General features: G+C 38.0%; 1 protein-coding gene across 2 annotated transcripts in view; it reads right to left on the reverse strand.

Annotated features, from left to right (window-relative positions):
- The window catches only part of LOC134663899 (T-box transcription factor TBX20-like), a 91,617-nt gene extending 74,635 nt beyond the window's left edge, over positions 1–16,982 (reverse strand). Inside the window, exons 1-3 of one of the 2 annotated variants that reach the window (XM_063520440.1) lie at positions 16,500–16,982; positions 10,679–10,837; positions 8,214–8,376 (exon numbers count right to left, since the gene is read on the reverse strand). In XM_063520440.1, the coding sequence (XP_063376510.1) occupies positions 8,214–8,376; positions 10,679–10,837; positions 16,500–16,641 (464 nt within the window). In that variant the 5' untranslated portion in view covers positions 16,642–16,982. Of the gene's footprint in view, positions 1–8,213; positions 8,377–8,396; positions 8,560–10,678; positions 10,838–16,499 lie in introns of both variants that reach the window. The other variant, XM_063520439.1, reaches the window with a different exon arrangement.
- Between the last annotated feature and the right edge of the window lie 512 nt (positions 16,983–17,494).

Here is a 17,494-nt window from a genome sequence, read left to right on the forward strand (position 1 = left end):
TTTGTCTTAGTAGTCATGTCGCTAAGACGCAAAGTTTCCAAGATATCAATGAAAAACCGAAAAATTCGACCTTCTTACCCCCCTCTACCCCCCAGCAGCGGGGCTACAGCCGGGGACTTTTGATATGTTCACCTCCTAACTAGTCCAAACAAAGTTATGGAGTCAAAAATTGTGTTCCTAGCATTTCCCTCTACAACGTTTTTTGAGCATTCATTTCCTGACCTATACGTCAAATCTTCTTATTTATACATAGGAGGAATTGCATTGAGACTATTTGAACAACACAGTGGGTAACAAATCGATGAAATCAAATTGAGTTCATCCCAACATTTGTTACATGCCTAAATGACGTTTAATTTAAGGTTATGTCCTTAATCTAGTGTGACCGAATGAAGCCTTAATAAGCCAAAGTTTGAAAGCAAAATAGACGTCGTAATGTCTTTGTAATTTTAAGAGTAACTACAGCCATTGATCATCTTCATAAGAAAGCTCCCGGCATACGTCGATTATTAGGCGAATTAAAGCAATCAATCACAATGAATCTCGTAATATACAAGGCAATATGAAATCACAGGCTATTTAAACATCGAATCGGCTAATAATGGTAGGTAGATAATATCTCATTGAGTGCGCGATTGGGCACAATGAGCGTAGGAGCGGCGCCCGCGCACGCAGCACAATGGAGAGCTAATTGTGCGTCGACAGCCGTCAGATACTGCCTTTGTTACTATAAGAACTGAGGCTTTCATACTGTTGTTTATAATTTCAGACCAGGCGTTGTAAAATTTGGCTTTGTTATTATGTGAGCGTCAATGGAGAGCTAATGGTGTAATCCGCGTCTAATCTAATAGGTACTAAAAGATAGAGACGAAGTAGCCAAATATTTTGCGACACTTATTTGGACACTGCCTGACACTGTCTATTTAATGTTGATTAAACCTAATCCAAAATAAGCTTTTAGCATTTGTATAAGTAACAAAACTAATATCTATAACAAGTTACCTTTTTGTTAGGTGCATATTAGTTATCATGCATGTCAGACCAAGGGCAAAAAGTTTTACACAAAAGTTTATTAGTTCTGATACCCATATGACGGTTGTCACACTTACTTACTGCATTATCATCAATTAGTAACCGTCAAATGTAAAATTGTACTTATATGACGCCTGTCATACGAGTCAAGCTTCAATAAATACAAAATAGAAACTTAAATTTCCAATACAACAAATATTGAGTAAATAAAGTGTCTGAACAAAAAGTTTTCGACCTCAACAATGGGAGTCCGGACACAATCAAAGTTTATGTTTTCGGAGACCGGCCAAAACACCATGAATCTCCCAAATGTGGCATCAACGAGGCGTGAGATGGATGATGATTACTCTCTATGAGATTCCCGAAATCACCCGTTGGCCATGATTACGTAATCAATCTCCGTCGCCCGTCAGCCTTTCAACGCCGGCGCATCTCCGTATTCAATAGCCTTTTACACCTTTTTGCGTAATTATTTAAACTCGCTTATTATGTTTAGGCGTTAATGGCTCTCAAATGAACACCCTCTCTTGATGTATCTCCTTTATTCGACCTCATTTTGAATAATCGGCATTAAGGTCTGTGGTTAAATTTAAATTGCATTCCTTACAAAGCCTGGGAACAACGTAAACACTAATTGCTTATTAACAAGTCAGCATTTCATACCTACGTACCTTAATAAGTTACTGGCTTCCTGGCCTTAGACTAAAAGTAAACTTACCTAGCCCGCTGTCATATGACCGACGAAAACAATGCATTGTGGAAACATGTTATACTTTCATGTCTTTGTGACCAATAGGACTGTGACAATCATAAAGTTTCAACTTCGCAATGCAGTGTGACGTTGTCGCGTTGGTAAATAAGTAAGACCCTAGCCCTTATCTAACCTATTAACCAAAACATTGAAATGTTGCTCCAGTTGACATTCACCGTACAGGCAAACAATGTCTGCAAGTAGTGCAAATGACAATCAAATAATCAATATGATGAATAACTAGTAGCGGGAATTTGTTGCGATGCATATTTGTGCTGTTCCGTATCAAATAGACCCAAAGAGCGGTTGGCGGTTATGTCACTATTAATAAAGCTCCAATACAAATACCAAGCTATTCGATGTAACCGACAATCGCCCCAAGCAATCTTTTCGTACGTAATTTTTGATAAGCTACTTGCGCAAGCGACTCTCGGAAGCTGACAGCTCGACGCGCGTAGGCCGCACTGCATTGTGTACTTCATTTTCTCTCATTGACGTTAATGGAACCAGGAGCTCCTTGATATTTAGTCATGGAGAAATTGCGAATTATATTTATAAATTGAATAGGACTTTAGATCTATTCATTTAAACTTTGTTAAAGATCACAAAAGATTTGCAAAAGCTGACGCGGAATGTCTAAGTAAATATTGACAGCTGAGGACGAAATTCATTTTCTATCAGACCGGACTAGACTGGGTTTAAACCATGTATCTACTCACTCTAGCTTTTACCCCGCACATCATCACGACAGTCATGTTTTAAAAAACTAATGAACTTCACAAATTTATTACTTATTGTAGCGATCCTTAAAGGTATTTATTTAAGTATTTAGGTATGTGCTTTTATAATTATGGCTTTCTGACAAAATAAATTAAGGATACCTAGTAAAATGAACACCTGTAAATGTTATTTCTTAAACAAACCTAACAAGAATTCAATCGCGTGCTTAGACTGTAGACTATAAAACTACTTTTATTGCAAAATAATAACGCCAATAACCAAGCATCAATTGAACAGAAACAAGTACATATCTCTATTAATGTCAAATTTAAGGCTAAGTTCTCCGAGGATACGAATATGTTTTAATAAATTAGTTGCAAATATAGTGACAGCCATTGAATATAACCCTAACCCCGAGTAATAATTTCCGAATTACCTCTCTTATTATGACACGATCAAGAAATTTTTATATCACGTTTTGAACCATTCTTCCTCAACCTATCGTTTTCCCGGCCTAGCGCCAGGGTCCGCTCAATATTCTCCACTTTGCCCATTAAAACCACGTTTTGAACTATTAAACAAACAAATTAGATTGACTACTTATAATTTAACCCATTGAAAACAAACAAGTCACTTTCGAAAAACCTGGCCTTAAAAAGTGCACGGCATTCGTGGGCCAATTAAGAGTACATAATTGCGTTTTATTGCACTGTAGCGGCTGATCGAATTCGCGCTTTTAATTTTACAATGACGCAAACGGGAATTTTTATGTCTTGTCGTTGACACATTTAACTGGTTATTCATAAACGTTATTGCAACGAGTTAAAGGCCACCAATGGTCGATCAATCAAGTATCTGTTAGTATGGGTACTTACTACCTTTTACTTGTAAGAGAGTTTTATCGAGTGGCGCATCGCAGCCGTTACCGAGCGTGCGCGATCGCAACACGAAAGGCCTCAACACCTCCACGTATCTCACGTACACAAAAAGATACATGCAGGCAAATTATGTAATTAATAAATACTGATGATTGATTAGTGCAAAAAATACGGATGCTTGCCTAACTATGTAGCACGGAAAAAGCGATTAAATCGATTTCTTTTCCTTGTCAAAGTATTATTTTTCATATTTTGTTTCTTCTTCGACATTAGGGTGAAATAAGAATAACGGCGTTTTGACCGCTGGTATTATTTACGGATTGCAGCAACTCAGAGTGGGTGCAATCGGCTCTCACGGGATATAAATATATTATGCCAGACATGAGTTCATAGATTTGCTACACTAACTCGCTAATCGATGTGTAGGAATTGGACCGGGTTTTATTGAATGATCACATTATCATACGTAGAAAATTCACATGGCCGCCTCGCCTGCGCTGTGCGATTTTTATGAGTACCTGCTTAAACCCCATTATCGCCTTAGTGGAGAACCGCCTGACCGAGCAATGTCTTATCGATGACAATGCGTTTTATTTCACGGTATGTCTGTTAATTAATAATTCTAATTTGTACTTTCAATTCAACGAAAACACGCGAGAGCCAAAGTATGTATTTTTTATTATATAAATATGGCAAGAAACCTTAGAAGTAATAATATTAGGTTCACTCTTTATTTCCGTTTTTATATTAGTTTCGTTTGCGTTACATTTATCGCCACTTATATTATAAATGCTAAAGTAACTCTATGTGTTACTTCTTCGCGCTTAAACCGATAGGTAGTTCTTTTTTTTTTCTTGCCGGAAGCCGGAAGCATAATTTTTTTCATTTTTTCCTTAAATAAAAAATTTACATGATAGTTTTTTATCAATCATCATCATTCCGATTCCACACATAGGTACGATGTTGTAAGTATTATGTTCATTTTATAAGCACAAAAATAATCCTATGATATAGTACCTATATACGGCAGCGTTTTATTTAAGCTAACGCGCACCTGTTGGAGAACGCCCCAGCGGCAAAAACTGCATTATAACCGCTCGTAATCGACAGTAATCATTGACTGCTATAACTGTCAAAACGGCACTAAATATTGTTTGTTAAATGCCATAAGTTTTGTATTTTTTATAACGGTCAACACCTTTGGAGCACAAAGGAGTGGAAGCTAATCAAAAGGTGGCCAGGTCAGGTGCCGGGCGTTCCGTGCTCGGAGACGCTTAATGCGGGCTTCGGCGCTCAAATAACAGAGGAGAATATTTCAATTGTAATGGTAACATTGGTAACTATCTCATTACAGAAACTATCAATATAGAATGTTCAAAGCGTAGGTACGTGTGTCGTATTTAATTTAAATAATTTTTATTAGTCTACGTTGAGCTTTTATCTGCCATTCGATTTATCAAACAAGTGAGGTCGCGAGAGATCGTTTATTCATAGGGAAGTTGTAGCCTTTGTACATATATATATATATATATATATATATATATATATATATATATTTATTTTGTTTTTATTGTAAACTATAAAAGATACAAAAGGTGGAAATTCCGGCCTCTGTAGTGAAAACGCAACTAGGTGAGGTAGTTATCGAATTTTATTGATTCGCAACTAGATCTCGTATGTTTATTTATACGGCAGGGTTCAGCAAACTACACACACACACACAGTGCTAAAATAAAGTAAGGACGAATGAGACATTGTCCGTTCCCAATCAGCACGAGGCATTATTCCCAAGTCACTCGACCACAACTTGAAATATAGCTATAAGGTTGTTAACATATAAACGCTTCGGGACGTAAAATGAGCACGTTATGGGCTTAACATTCAAATATTTTGGACAAACTCATTGTCCCAAAAGGTGGAGCATAAATCGTCCGCCAGTTAGTTTCCTGTAACAAAGTCCACGGCAGTAAAGTGGCCGCTTGTAAATCAAAACGACAAATGGAAAAAATCAAAAATAAAGAAATCGGGACAGGCGGACATTTCTCGCCCGCTAGTGGCGCGGCATACAGGGCGATAATATCGATATGTCATCTCAAACTGGGTATTATCGACCAAGCGGTAGCGCAAAAGCTTCAAATCTAGACTAGTTTTTAGATTAGTATTTTAATGTTCAAGGGGGGAATATACTAATAAGAAAAATCCGGACAAGAGCGAGTCGGACTCGCCCACCGAGGGTTCCGGACTTTTTAATATTTGTTGCTATACCTACCTGGCAGCAACAGAAATACATCATCAGTGAAAATTTTAACTATCTATCACGGTTCATGAGATACAGACAGACGGCCAGTGGAGTCTTAGTAATAGGGTCCCGTTTTTACGCTCTGAGTACGGAGCCCTAAAAAGGAACTTCGTAAAATAACGAATCTATACCAAGGCCCAAAAGTTATTTTGACAACAATATAAACAGGGGAAGAAGACAAAATAATTCGCCAGCAAAATTAATAGACAATACATTGTAGAGCAATTTAAAAACACGCTCCGCCACCCTCCCTCGTGAAATTTGTCCCTGATATCCCATTTTGATCAGACTGCTGATTTATCTCTTGTTCAGCCAGAGTGTGAAGATTACACATTTTTGATACTTTATTTTATTCTAACCAAATACTTTACGCGTCGCTACAAACATTTACTTAAAAATGAATGGCTTAATTATGCAAAGTAGGCATTCCGATGCATTTAATTTAGAAAAACAACTGTTAACCGTTTCAATTTCTATAGACACACATAATTTACAGTAGCCCCGTTAGTTTAAGCTACTTTTTACATTATTTTTTTTCACTCTGACCATGGTCATTAATCAGAAACATGAATATCAGACTAACATTAACAGATGAACACTAACTAATCATACTTGCTACCTGCCGTTTGTTTTATTGAGCTAAAAGTTACGAATTTAGAAAAATCTGACACTAGTGGAATCTGCCCTGAATGTATGTCCGCGCCTATCTGTAAGTTTCAGAAACCCGAAGTTTCGATAAGATATTGCAGTCATGACCTAATATATGTCAAAACAAGCTTATAAAGCTTGTATTTTTTGATCCTTCTATAGAGCTTGATAAAAATGACTAAACTCAGTAATTGATAACTTAGAGAACTTGAGTAACTTGCCCAGCACTCATTTAGTTAGAACTTATAGCTTACATGCACCCGCATCCCTAAAACGTGTAATTAGTACATAAATGTGTATAAGTACGTCAGTATCAAGATGTGACAGTTCCATTACATGTATCAGAGGGTGCAATGCAACCCCTATTCTCTGGAGATTGAATCCGGCGAGTACCGGCTAGTGATTTAGACTAACTGCACTTGTTGCGATCCCCAGTGTGACACGGGGCTAATAGGGGCTTATATCCGTTGCGTACACTTGCTACACTAATCGCTTTTGTTCTAGTCTGCGGTGCCCTTTATTAGGTAGCTGTTTGTTGTCAAGATTTAGTTGTTTTGGAATGTGGAACATTGCATCTCCTTTATTTTTTTGACAGCTTGTAATATGGGTTCCAAAAATATTGTCACTGAGTTTATTTTCTTTCATTTCACCTTTGTCATTTAGCATATTTTCATAAAAAACTGAAATATTACCACTTTGCAGTATTTTTTACAACTTATATTGACGTATTTGCGACGACAATGTCTTTAAAGAACGCGCGCCTCTTCTCAGATGATAAATTTATCAAATAAAATTGCTATAAACGAAGTTGTTACAGTTAAAGATAATAAGTATAGAATGTAGAGATGATAAATAATAGCGTATAAAACTAAAGCGCGTTAAACGTAATTATTTGTATCAGAAAATATCCGGAGCACGAGCGAAATTAGATACGTTTAAAAGTCAGTAGAAATTACAATATTGCATGAGTCTCTAGAGACTCGAGAGAGAGCCAGCTAGTATCTATAGACTCTACTAACCAGTATCTAAAAGCTCAATATCCATATAATTGGTACGGATCTTGAGCTACAGTTGTACTGGTTGGTGCAGTTCAACCGGCGCTTGCGCTCGGTAAAGAATGGCAACATAGGGCCTGCTTCGTTCGAACCCCCGACCGTACACAATGTCAATTTTCCGCTCACCGCCGCCGACTACGCAATTATTTAGATAAACCTCTCGGCGTGACTATAAAAACATCTTCCCCTCCCCCCACAGTTTGTTGTCTTTGGGGCTTTGGGAATTTATAGCCCGGCATTACGCCGCCGGTTAGGAAAAAATGTACTTTTAATTTATCTCGTTAAAGGGTTGAAGGACGGCCGGTTCGCGGAGTAATTATTCCGGAATTGGCCACTCTGCCTGATGAATTCATTCCGATGAACCCTTTGTTCGGGGGTGATTTTAGAGTGAATTAATTTATTTTTAACTCTGATCTTAGCGAAGTGAAAGATTGCATTAGCTTGATGAGGAAATTAATTCTTGCAAATTGCCGGGATCTTCTTTTGTTGTAACAATTTATCCACTTTCAGTTTTTTTTTATAAAAGTAAATTACCCTACTAACAAAAAGTAATCAAACATAGTCGACTTCTCTCCAGTACCTTCACACGATTTTTCGTATACCTACTCGTACTGCAAACCGTTTCAAAAATCACTATCTATGTATTTTTACAGTTCTGTAATTTCCCATTTGGTTCTCCGCGTATCGTACTGCCAGTCATTTGGGAAATAGCTGCCTCCTTGCCAAGAAACTCTTACTATAAAAGAAATACATCTCCAATGCCATGATTGGCTTTTAAAAGCTTCTCGGTGATAGCCTTTTTCTTGGCAAGTGGAGGACATTTGTCTTACCTCCCAGTCTTGGTGATGATCACCTCGGTGCCGAGGTCGTGGAACTTGTCACAGAGCTCCTTGGTCTCGAGCTGGCAGTCCACCGTGAGCAACTCCTCGCAGCTGCAGGAGGTGGCCGGCGGCGTGGGCCGCGCAGGGGACGGCGTGTCGCGCTCCCCTAGCTCTGGAGAACATTTGTCTTACCTCCCAGTCTTGGTGATGATCATCTCGGTGCCGAGGTCGTGGAACTTGTCCCAGAGCTCCTTGGTCTCTAGCTGGCAGTCCACAGTTAGCAGCTCCTCGCAGTTGCAGGAGGTGGCCGGCGGGGTCGGCCGCGCCGGGGACGGCGTGTCGCGCTCCCCTAACTCTGAGGAGTGAACAATACACATTTACGTTTTCTTGGACTTTGTTAAGAACTCTTTCCTACTGACATACAGTTTTTTGCGGGTACGGTTTTCTGCAGGATCCAGTTTTCTGTAGTATGCGTACAGTATCCCGCAAACAGATTGCTCGTGTGAATGTTACTATATTAGCACGTATACTACTAAAACGGGATCCTGCAGAAAACCGTACCCGCAAAAAACACGACGTCAGTCGGAAAGAGCTCTAAGTCTTACAATTTTGGTATTTACCTACTAATAGTATCATATAACTTCTCTTCGGTATTAAAACGCTAAGTTACATATTCATGTAGATGATACCTAATATGAGGTTTCCTCACCTTTGTTATACTTGACACTCGTTCATAATTTTAAGAATATCATCACTTTGATGTAGAAAATATCAAGATATTTTTATAGAATAAACTCTATAATCGAACCATTAGGTAACAGAAAAAAATTGGAATAACATAATAAAACGCAGGACGCTATAAAAGGACTAGTTATTAGATTGTATGATGTTATTTCTCCCTCTATTTTATATGCAATTGTCTGGTTTTATAAAGTTTATCGTAATAATAAATGAGTTTCTATTTCTAGTCATTTATATTATATGGTTTACATCAAACAATGGTAGCCATTTATATGTATGTATTATGTGTTACATCGAATTAATGATAAAATAGGCACTTCGGACTATTTTAAATTATAATTTCCGAACTCGTTTGAGAAAAACCACAATCGATTAAACCGTGATGACTTCGCATGAAAAGTTTCATAGTAAACAGACAGACTAACCCTATTGAGCAGCTAGAAAGAATACAAATTGATCGCACTCTGTTCTTTACGACGTCATGCAATATAACCGACACCGACGATATCTACGTATCTACACGCACTCAATCGCACATTATTGTGAGAACCAAATTGTATGAGAAAGCTTGTTTACTATGCTAACAGTAGCTCTAATCACAACTTCAATTTACTTTTTGCGTCACAATGAATGAATAAAAAAGGTAATGCCTTTCAAAAGACTTATCTTGACTATAGTTTAGAAAACATAAAACAGATTGAGGCGAAGATATAATTTAATAGAACTATTAACATACAGACGAAATTAATAATTAAGTATAACGAAATTATGATGTATATCATATCTCAAAGCATAGGTCTACAAAGGTACTCCGTTTTACTTTATTTCAAATTCTCTTGAAACTACATAAAAAGCGGCATCTGGCTTATAGAATGCAATTTTCGATGTTATGAGCCTATTTTCAACGAGTTTAATTTTCTTTTATAACCGCTAAATTTTGTGTAAGAGGAACATTAAACGTCTCTAATGTCGAGACTTTTGCAACAATGTATGAAATTTGCAACATCAAATAGCCCGCATTATTATAAATTGGCAATTATGTTAGTTATATTAACTGTACTTAACTCATTTTCAGTTAAGCAACTTTATTAATTAAGTAATTACGTTCGGTACACTCTCTCTCTAACTATATACATATTATAGACTTCGACATCCACTCAGAGACACCGAAGGTTAAAATAGCAATCTATCCTTTAACATAACACAACTAACACCTCACTTAACTATTGGTTGTTACCTGAGGACCTGAGCGTGGTCGGAGCCGTACTCTTCGTCAGAACACTGTTCCACGTCGACTTCCACGTCCTCGTCAGGCGCAGGTGACCGACAGCTGGATGCAGTCTTCTCTATTCAGCTATCTTACAACACAGCTCAAACCTCACTGTCAGTTTTTACCTGAGGATGGTGCAGGGGATGGCGCAGCGTAGTCAGAGCCGTCCTCTCCGCCAGAACACTGCTCCACGTCGACTTCACGTCCTCATCGGGCGCGGGTGACCGACAGCTGGATGCGGTCTTCTCTATTCAGCTATTTTACAGCACAGCTCAAACCTGACTGTCAGTTCTTACCTGAGGATGGTGCTGGGGAAGGCGCAGCGTGGTCAGAGCCGTCCTCTCCGCCAGAACACTGCTCCACGTCGACTTCACGTCCTCATCGGGCGCGGGTGACCGACAGCTGGATGCGGTCTTCTCTATTCAGCTATCTTACAGCACAGCTCAAACCTGTCAGTTCTTACCTGAGGATGGTGCTGGGGAAGGCGCAGCGTGGTCAGAGCCGTCCTCTCCGTCAGAACACTGCTCCACGTCGACTTCCACGTCCTCGTCGGGCGCGGGTGACCGACAGCTGGATGCTGGCGAGCAAAGCGACGCGGGAGAACTCTGTCGCGACACTGAACCTACCGAAAATACGATTATGAGCACAAGTTTAAGTTAAGTATAGTCTGGCAAGCCAGCTTTAAATAAAAATAAAAATAGTTTGTGGCTTTGTCAGTAGAAAAATAGCTATGGCAAATTTGAAAAATATAGGCACGAAGGATCGATCTCTCATACAAATTTTGAATTTCGCGCGTTTTTCTACTGACAAAGTTTGTTTCCCAGACCCGCGTAACTCTTCGAGAAAAATTTGTATTTTATTTTACTTTCCATGTTTACTCAAGGATAGTAAAAAGTACGGAGACAAGGATCCATGCATCCTCACTCAAATGACCTAAGAAGGACATTGACAAACGTATAATTTGAGAAAGTAAAGATGAAGAGATTCGTGGTTCTCCACCTACATAACATTAAAAAAGATTTTTAAAACCAGATATATGTCGTCACCGAAATTAACCTATAAGATTTATCTTTTTACGAGTTTGTAAAACTGACACTAGCATGTTGTACCTAGATTCTTTATCAAACGATGTAAGGAACGCCACCTATTTCAGCAACAACTTTTCGTTCAAGCTATCGTTAAATAAACAATCTACAAATATATACATTAACACACAATACAACAGATGACAACAATAAGTTAGTTACAATGAAGGCAAATACATACATAGCAGCAATATGTAAATTCGACGGACATACACTTAAGCTTGTTATACACGTATACACGTGTGACAAATGAAACGGATGTTAAAAAATGTATGACAAGATTTTACTTATTCTAACAAAACACTGACATCTACAATAGAAGGAATAAACATTATATTTACATTTACATCACCAGTAACTTTACAGTATACTTCATATCCATTTAGCTATAAACTCAAATAGGACTAATTAACACAATGTCGTTTGAACTATGAACTTCAAATTCAATGTCATTTTTTCACTAGAGAAAAAATGACAGCTGTACCTATAAGATTATTAGAAAATTCTTGCTTAATTTTGTAACCTATTCAAAGTCTTCGTTTCAAACTCGAAGTTAGTTACAAGTCTGAAGTTCACAGGCAAAGTTCAAATTAAACGTATTTCAATTAAGCTCTTAACTCGATACGATAGAGTCTAAAATGTAACTAACATAAATAGTTGACTAGAGAAACATTTTTATTTTTAAGGAACTCACACTTTTGATGCCTGTCATCTCTTTTGTCAGAATTCCAAAGAGAACAATGACACGAGTTCAAAAATTTGTAGAATCGTTCGAACACCTTCTCTCAAGGGATAAACACGTTTCTTGCGAGGGAAATCAAGTGAAAAACGTAGTTAGCATATTTTTTGCCGTCAGACAGTGAGAGGACGCAACGGTAAATGACTGGTGCATGTCGACACATGGGCAAAAAGAGCAAAAAACACGAAAAGTGTAGCGATAAGACCCGTTTATATTAATATTGAAGCTCGCATAACTGCTAATAAAAATGTACCTGTAACACAATTGTTCCGTGATGGGAAAGATGTAGCTCTTACTGACAGACAGGAAACACTGTACTGGACCAAAGTCGTAAAAGGCACATAAAAAACCTAGACACCTTTTAAACAAATACATATTTACGAATCATCTGGCTTTGTTAAAAATATAATAAGTAAATTTGCAGACAATCAAGACGAAAAGCCATTGGTGACCATATGAGGTCACCAATTGAGTAAAAAATCAAAACCCTACATTTTAAGAGTTCTGGCCCAAAAGGACGTAATAAAAAGAAGTTTCCGAAAACAATCAAACATAAACATATAGTAACACGGCATTATGGCTGTTTATTGTATTAAAGTAATTTGTGTGTCGCAACAGTCGCCGGTGTTCGTTCCACGCAATTAATCGGAAATAACGAACGCTGCAACACGACCTGCCGTGTTCTTACTGCTTACAACGCAGTTGAACGTTCAGTCTAAGGTTACTTGTAACCTTGAGATCCAGAAAATAATGGCATAGCGCCTCTATACTACATTGATTTAGATTTAGAACATGAGGACAGGATCAAGAAAACCTAACATGTGATTGTAGTACTCGTATCACTCCTTAGAAGTTATTCCAATTGGAATCATTGCTTTCTGAAATCTAAAGGGGCCAACAGATTACCAGTTCGCCGGACGATATTAGCCTGTCTCCTCTACCGACCTCCTGTAAGTAGAGTAGGTATACAAAAGCAAGAGTTAGAAGCGACGAAACGAAAGGGCTTGTAGACGGTCTTGCCCGATAGACGGTTTTCTCAATTATATCACTGTGTTTTTGTATTATTTTATATTACTTTAACATTAAATATTCACTTAATAATCTTCTTGGGCGCTACAAGAAGACTCCACTGACTTCTATTTTCAACTTTATTATATTTTTTACTTAATTGGTGATCTTTCCAAGATACAATTATAATAGGTATTATAATAATTTAAGTCCCAAAAATCTGAGACCTTTCTACCAGAAAATCACCACGCAACTTTTTTACCGACCGCCTGAGATAATAAAGTCTATAATTACGGTGAAGGTCACTGTAAACTGGTTGACACGAGCGTTCGACTCGCCTAAGCTTTGTGAATCTCGGCCTGCGCCGGCGCAAAGGCTCCAATTAGCATCCAAACCCTTGTACTCCCCTCGGAACTTTTATAGGTTTCTTAGGAACCACTAGTAGGTAACATTAATAAGTATAATAACACTAATACTCGAATAACAATAATAGTAACAACACTATTTATACATTCGTTTTTTAAGCAATTAAGTAGGTAGGTCCTACAGTTTCACTTCGTATTAAGTGGTTATTAGTATCTAGAACGTTGAATGAAGTGAATCTTTCCCGATTTTCTGATATAATTTTAATATAGTTACCTATTTACTACTACTTACAAGCTTTTATACAACTTGCAATGATTGTATGTAGGTATGTATGTTAGGGTCAAATCAACTTCCCATCATTCGATGAGCTGAGTGCAATTTCGCTGCTCACTGTACCTCTAAGCTGGTTGCACCATACCGTCTCTCAGCGTCATCAGTTCATCACAGATCGTTAAAATTTGCTTCTATAGGATGTTTGACAGTTCTCTACAACTACGAGCTGATAGCTACCTATACGATTACCACCAGTTGACACATGATGTCTAAAAAAGTAAGACAATGTTGCCACTTTTTACTAGCGCGACTTGTATTTATGTAAAAAGAAAGTAAATAAAAGTACTTTTTTAAATCGTAGGACTAAAATTACTAATAAATAAATTATCTTAGCGTGATTATTTATCAAAAGGAATTTACTATTTTACAAACAAATTATTGCAGTGGCAACATTATCTTACTTTTTTTGGTCTTGAATTACGTTTTGCAGTCTAGACAGGAAATGCTATCCAGTTCACGCAGTATAACGTAAATGTCAAATTTCCCCTAGTGGCACGGCTACTGAGCTGATGCCGCACTGTTTAACTTTGTTTAGTTCTTTGTTTGTAGGCAGGTTGCAGGTCCAGCGCAGGTTGACTACACGAACCGCCTGTGTCTACATTTTCTGTTCAAAGTGAACTCCAAAACAATAAACCGCGCGTGATATGTATTATTAGGTGATTTTTAGCACGCATAGATTTGCTACGTACCTACCTATCATTAATCATTAACAAATAGGTAGGTATCTATATCATTAACATCCGGTTGTAATGTAGGTATTTTTTGCAAGTCTGCTTCCGATTGATAAGGTTTAATTGGTTGTAAATCACCATAATGTATCCTTCGAGGATATAATATAACAGTTATTAGTAATAATAAAGCATTAAACGAGTATTTTTAATACGAGTTTTTTTTTATATATTACATTAGAAAACCACTTGCCTGCCGCGGGTTAAGGTAAATGAATTATGTAACTAATAACTATACCTAATACCTACTCGTTAGGGTTCCGTACCCAAAGGGTAAAACGGGACCCTATTACTAAGACTTCGCTGTCCGTCCGTCCGTCCGTCCGTCCGTCCGTCTGTCCGTCCATCTGTCTGTCACCAGGCTGTATCTCACGAACCGTGATAGCTAGACAGTTGAAATTTTCACAGATGATGTATTTCTGTTGCCGCTATAACAACAAATACTAAAAACAGAATAAAATAAAGATTTACTCCCATACAGCAAACGTAATTTTTGACCAAAGTTAAGCAACGTCGGGCGTGGTCTGTACTTGGATGGGTGACCGTTTTCTTTTTGCATTTTTTTCCGTTTTTTTTTGCTTTATGGTACGGAACCCTTCGTGCGCGAGTCCGACTCGCACTTGCCCGGTTTTTTAATTATTATATCTAATGAACTAGCACTGAAGGACGTACCTACCTAGGTATTTAGTTATGTTATCAGTCCAGATAGATGTTGCCTTCCTATAAGTCTGTACCTTTAGGTATTTAAATAAAAGTAAACAAATAATTTGTTCATTTTCGGGTAGTTATAACATTTATTGTTTAACCAACCAAATACAATACCGCCTGGATCTGTCACTGAACGACCCGACTTTAACCTACATTATTTGATCATGTAAATCATGTATAGTTCGTTTTTTTTAGCATTAGAAAGAACTTGCAAGAAGGTAAGCGATCTTGACATGTCTTTTAATTGAAAAACGCTTTTTAAAAACCAAAAACTATTACACTGAAAGCAGAAGAATATAAATGATCGTATTAGATTCATAATTGTTACATATTTGCCGTAACATATTTTTAAAATGTGTTTTTCAATTAAAAGACACATCAAGATTGTTTACCTTATTTCTAATGCTAAAAAAAACGAGGTATAAGTACCTAATGTTTTCATCCACCCTCAAGTGGCTTAAGGAGCCGTTTGAGGGTAGGTTTTGTTTACTTTTATTTAATTAGCTTAAGATACAGACTGTGGGCGATGAGTTTAGGTACTTGGTCGCTAATGTCGCTTAATTAAATAATGCATAGATTTATAGGTACCTTTAGAGCTTTTACACAGATAACCATATCCAAATAAAATCTAACTCTACAACAAACCAATAAGGTAAACAAATTTTTACATCAATTAAATTTTAATGTTACGTTCATCACCATCCGTAATGTTATAAGTTATAATTTATAAGGTAAGGTAATAAGTAATAACAAACTACACCTATTCATAGCTAGGACAATAAATATATAGGTAGGTATACAGGTAGGTATGTACTTATGTAGTTACAGCTGATAAAAAGCGACTCTACCGTAGTCCGTGTCCAAGCAAAGATAACAGTAGTGTAAATTAAAATAGGGAACTGTAAAAAACAATCACAATCACGAATTGGACCTTTCACCTGTGGACAATATCTATACATACCCATAATATTTTTAAAAAATTGCTACATTCGCCACCTAGGTTACACAACTTACGCACCTAGGTACCTAATGAATTTCAAAATTAAGCTAAATATTTAGGTAAGGTAGGACATGCGTAAAGAATTATCTATTGTGAAAATAGACTTCAAATGGTAGGTAGGTATTTCACTAATTTCTTTCCTACGTTTGCCGGCGGCATCGGTGCCGCGCGCATCACTCATTTTGTGCTTGGTATAAATTGTATAACCTCGTTAAGGTGTCTAGAAGACGCATGAGATGACATAGGTAAAAAAACCTCGTAGTTTCAAGTTTTACATTACTTTTATGAGAATATGTAAGTATGTACAATTAATTTACCAGTGCGCGTCGGCGAAACGGCGACGGGGCTGCGCGGCTCCCCGCGGGCCATGATGGCCGCGATGCTGAAGTCCGTGGCGCGGGCCTTGCTCTCCTCCGCGACCATCCTGGCCCGCGACCAGCCCTCCGTCTCCACATCCATCAACACTCAATGCAAACCGTCATTCCACTCGACTGTCTCCGTTTTAAAATCATTGTCCACTGAAGGAAAGTCCAATAAGATTCTAATTACAAATTAAATCACGTCAACATTTTTGCGTTTAATTCGAAATAACGTCCGCTACGCACTATTTTTTAAATAAGGAACACACATTTTTTTCGCGTATGTTTTGTAAGAAGCGGTGCGAAGCCGTTACGAGCGGGTAGCGTGGCGACGAGCGCGAACTGAGCCGCGCGGCGCGGTGGCGGGCGGGGCGCGCAGGCGGGGCCTTCCCCCGGCGAATACACGCGCTACCCGCTGTCGCCTCTCCCCCCACCTACCTGCCTCTCCTTCGCACACGTTAAAAAAATAATACTTTTGTATGCAACGATTATTATTCAAATTTTCAAATTAATGTAACGTTGTTGAACTGCATGTTAATAGAAATTTCGTTAGAACATTTCCATTATAACTTAATTGTAATTTTGAGCAATTTTGTAGCTCAAGTTTTACAAATCGTTTTCATAGTCAGTTTAATTAATAATACCTACTTTTTACTTACAAAACACACCTAATGGGCATTGAATGAAATAGCTTGAAGCTTGAAAAATGTAGAAAGAAAATTTGATAACACCACTTAGTTGAAGTAAAAACGCGCGCGCATGGCATTGAGTGCGCCGCCCATAAAACAGATGACTACGCGGGAGCGAGAGAGGTAGAGCGCTGTTTGCGACATAGAGGCGAGTGCGAACGAGGCGAAGTAAGTCCTGAATGCACCGTACCGCAAGCGAAGTGCAACGCGACTGGCGCGAGGGTTGAAGTGTAATGGCGGGAAATTCCGAACGGTTTTTTATTA

Source organism: Cydia fagiglandana, chromosome 4 (assembly GCF_963556715.1).
Source record: "Cydia fagiglandana chromosome 4, ilCydFagi1.1, whole genome shotgun sequence".
Taxonomy (NCBI): Eukaryota; Metazoa; Arthropoda; class Insecta; order Lepidoptera; family Tortricidae; genus Cydia; species Cydia fagiglandana.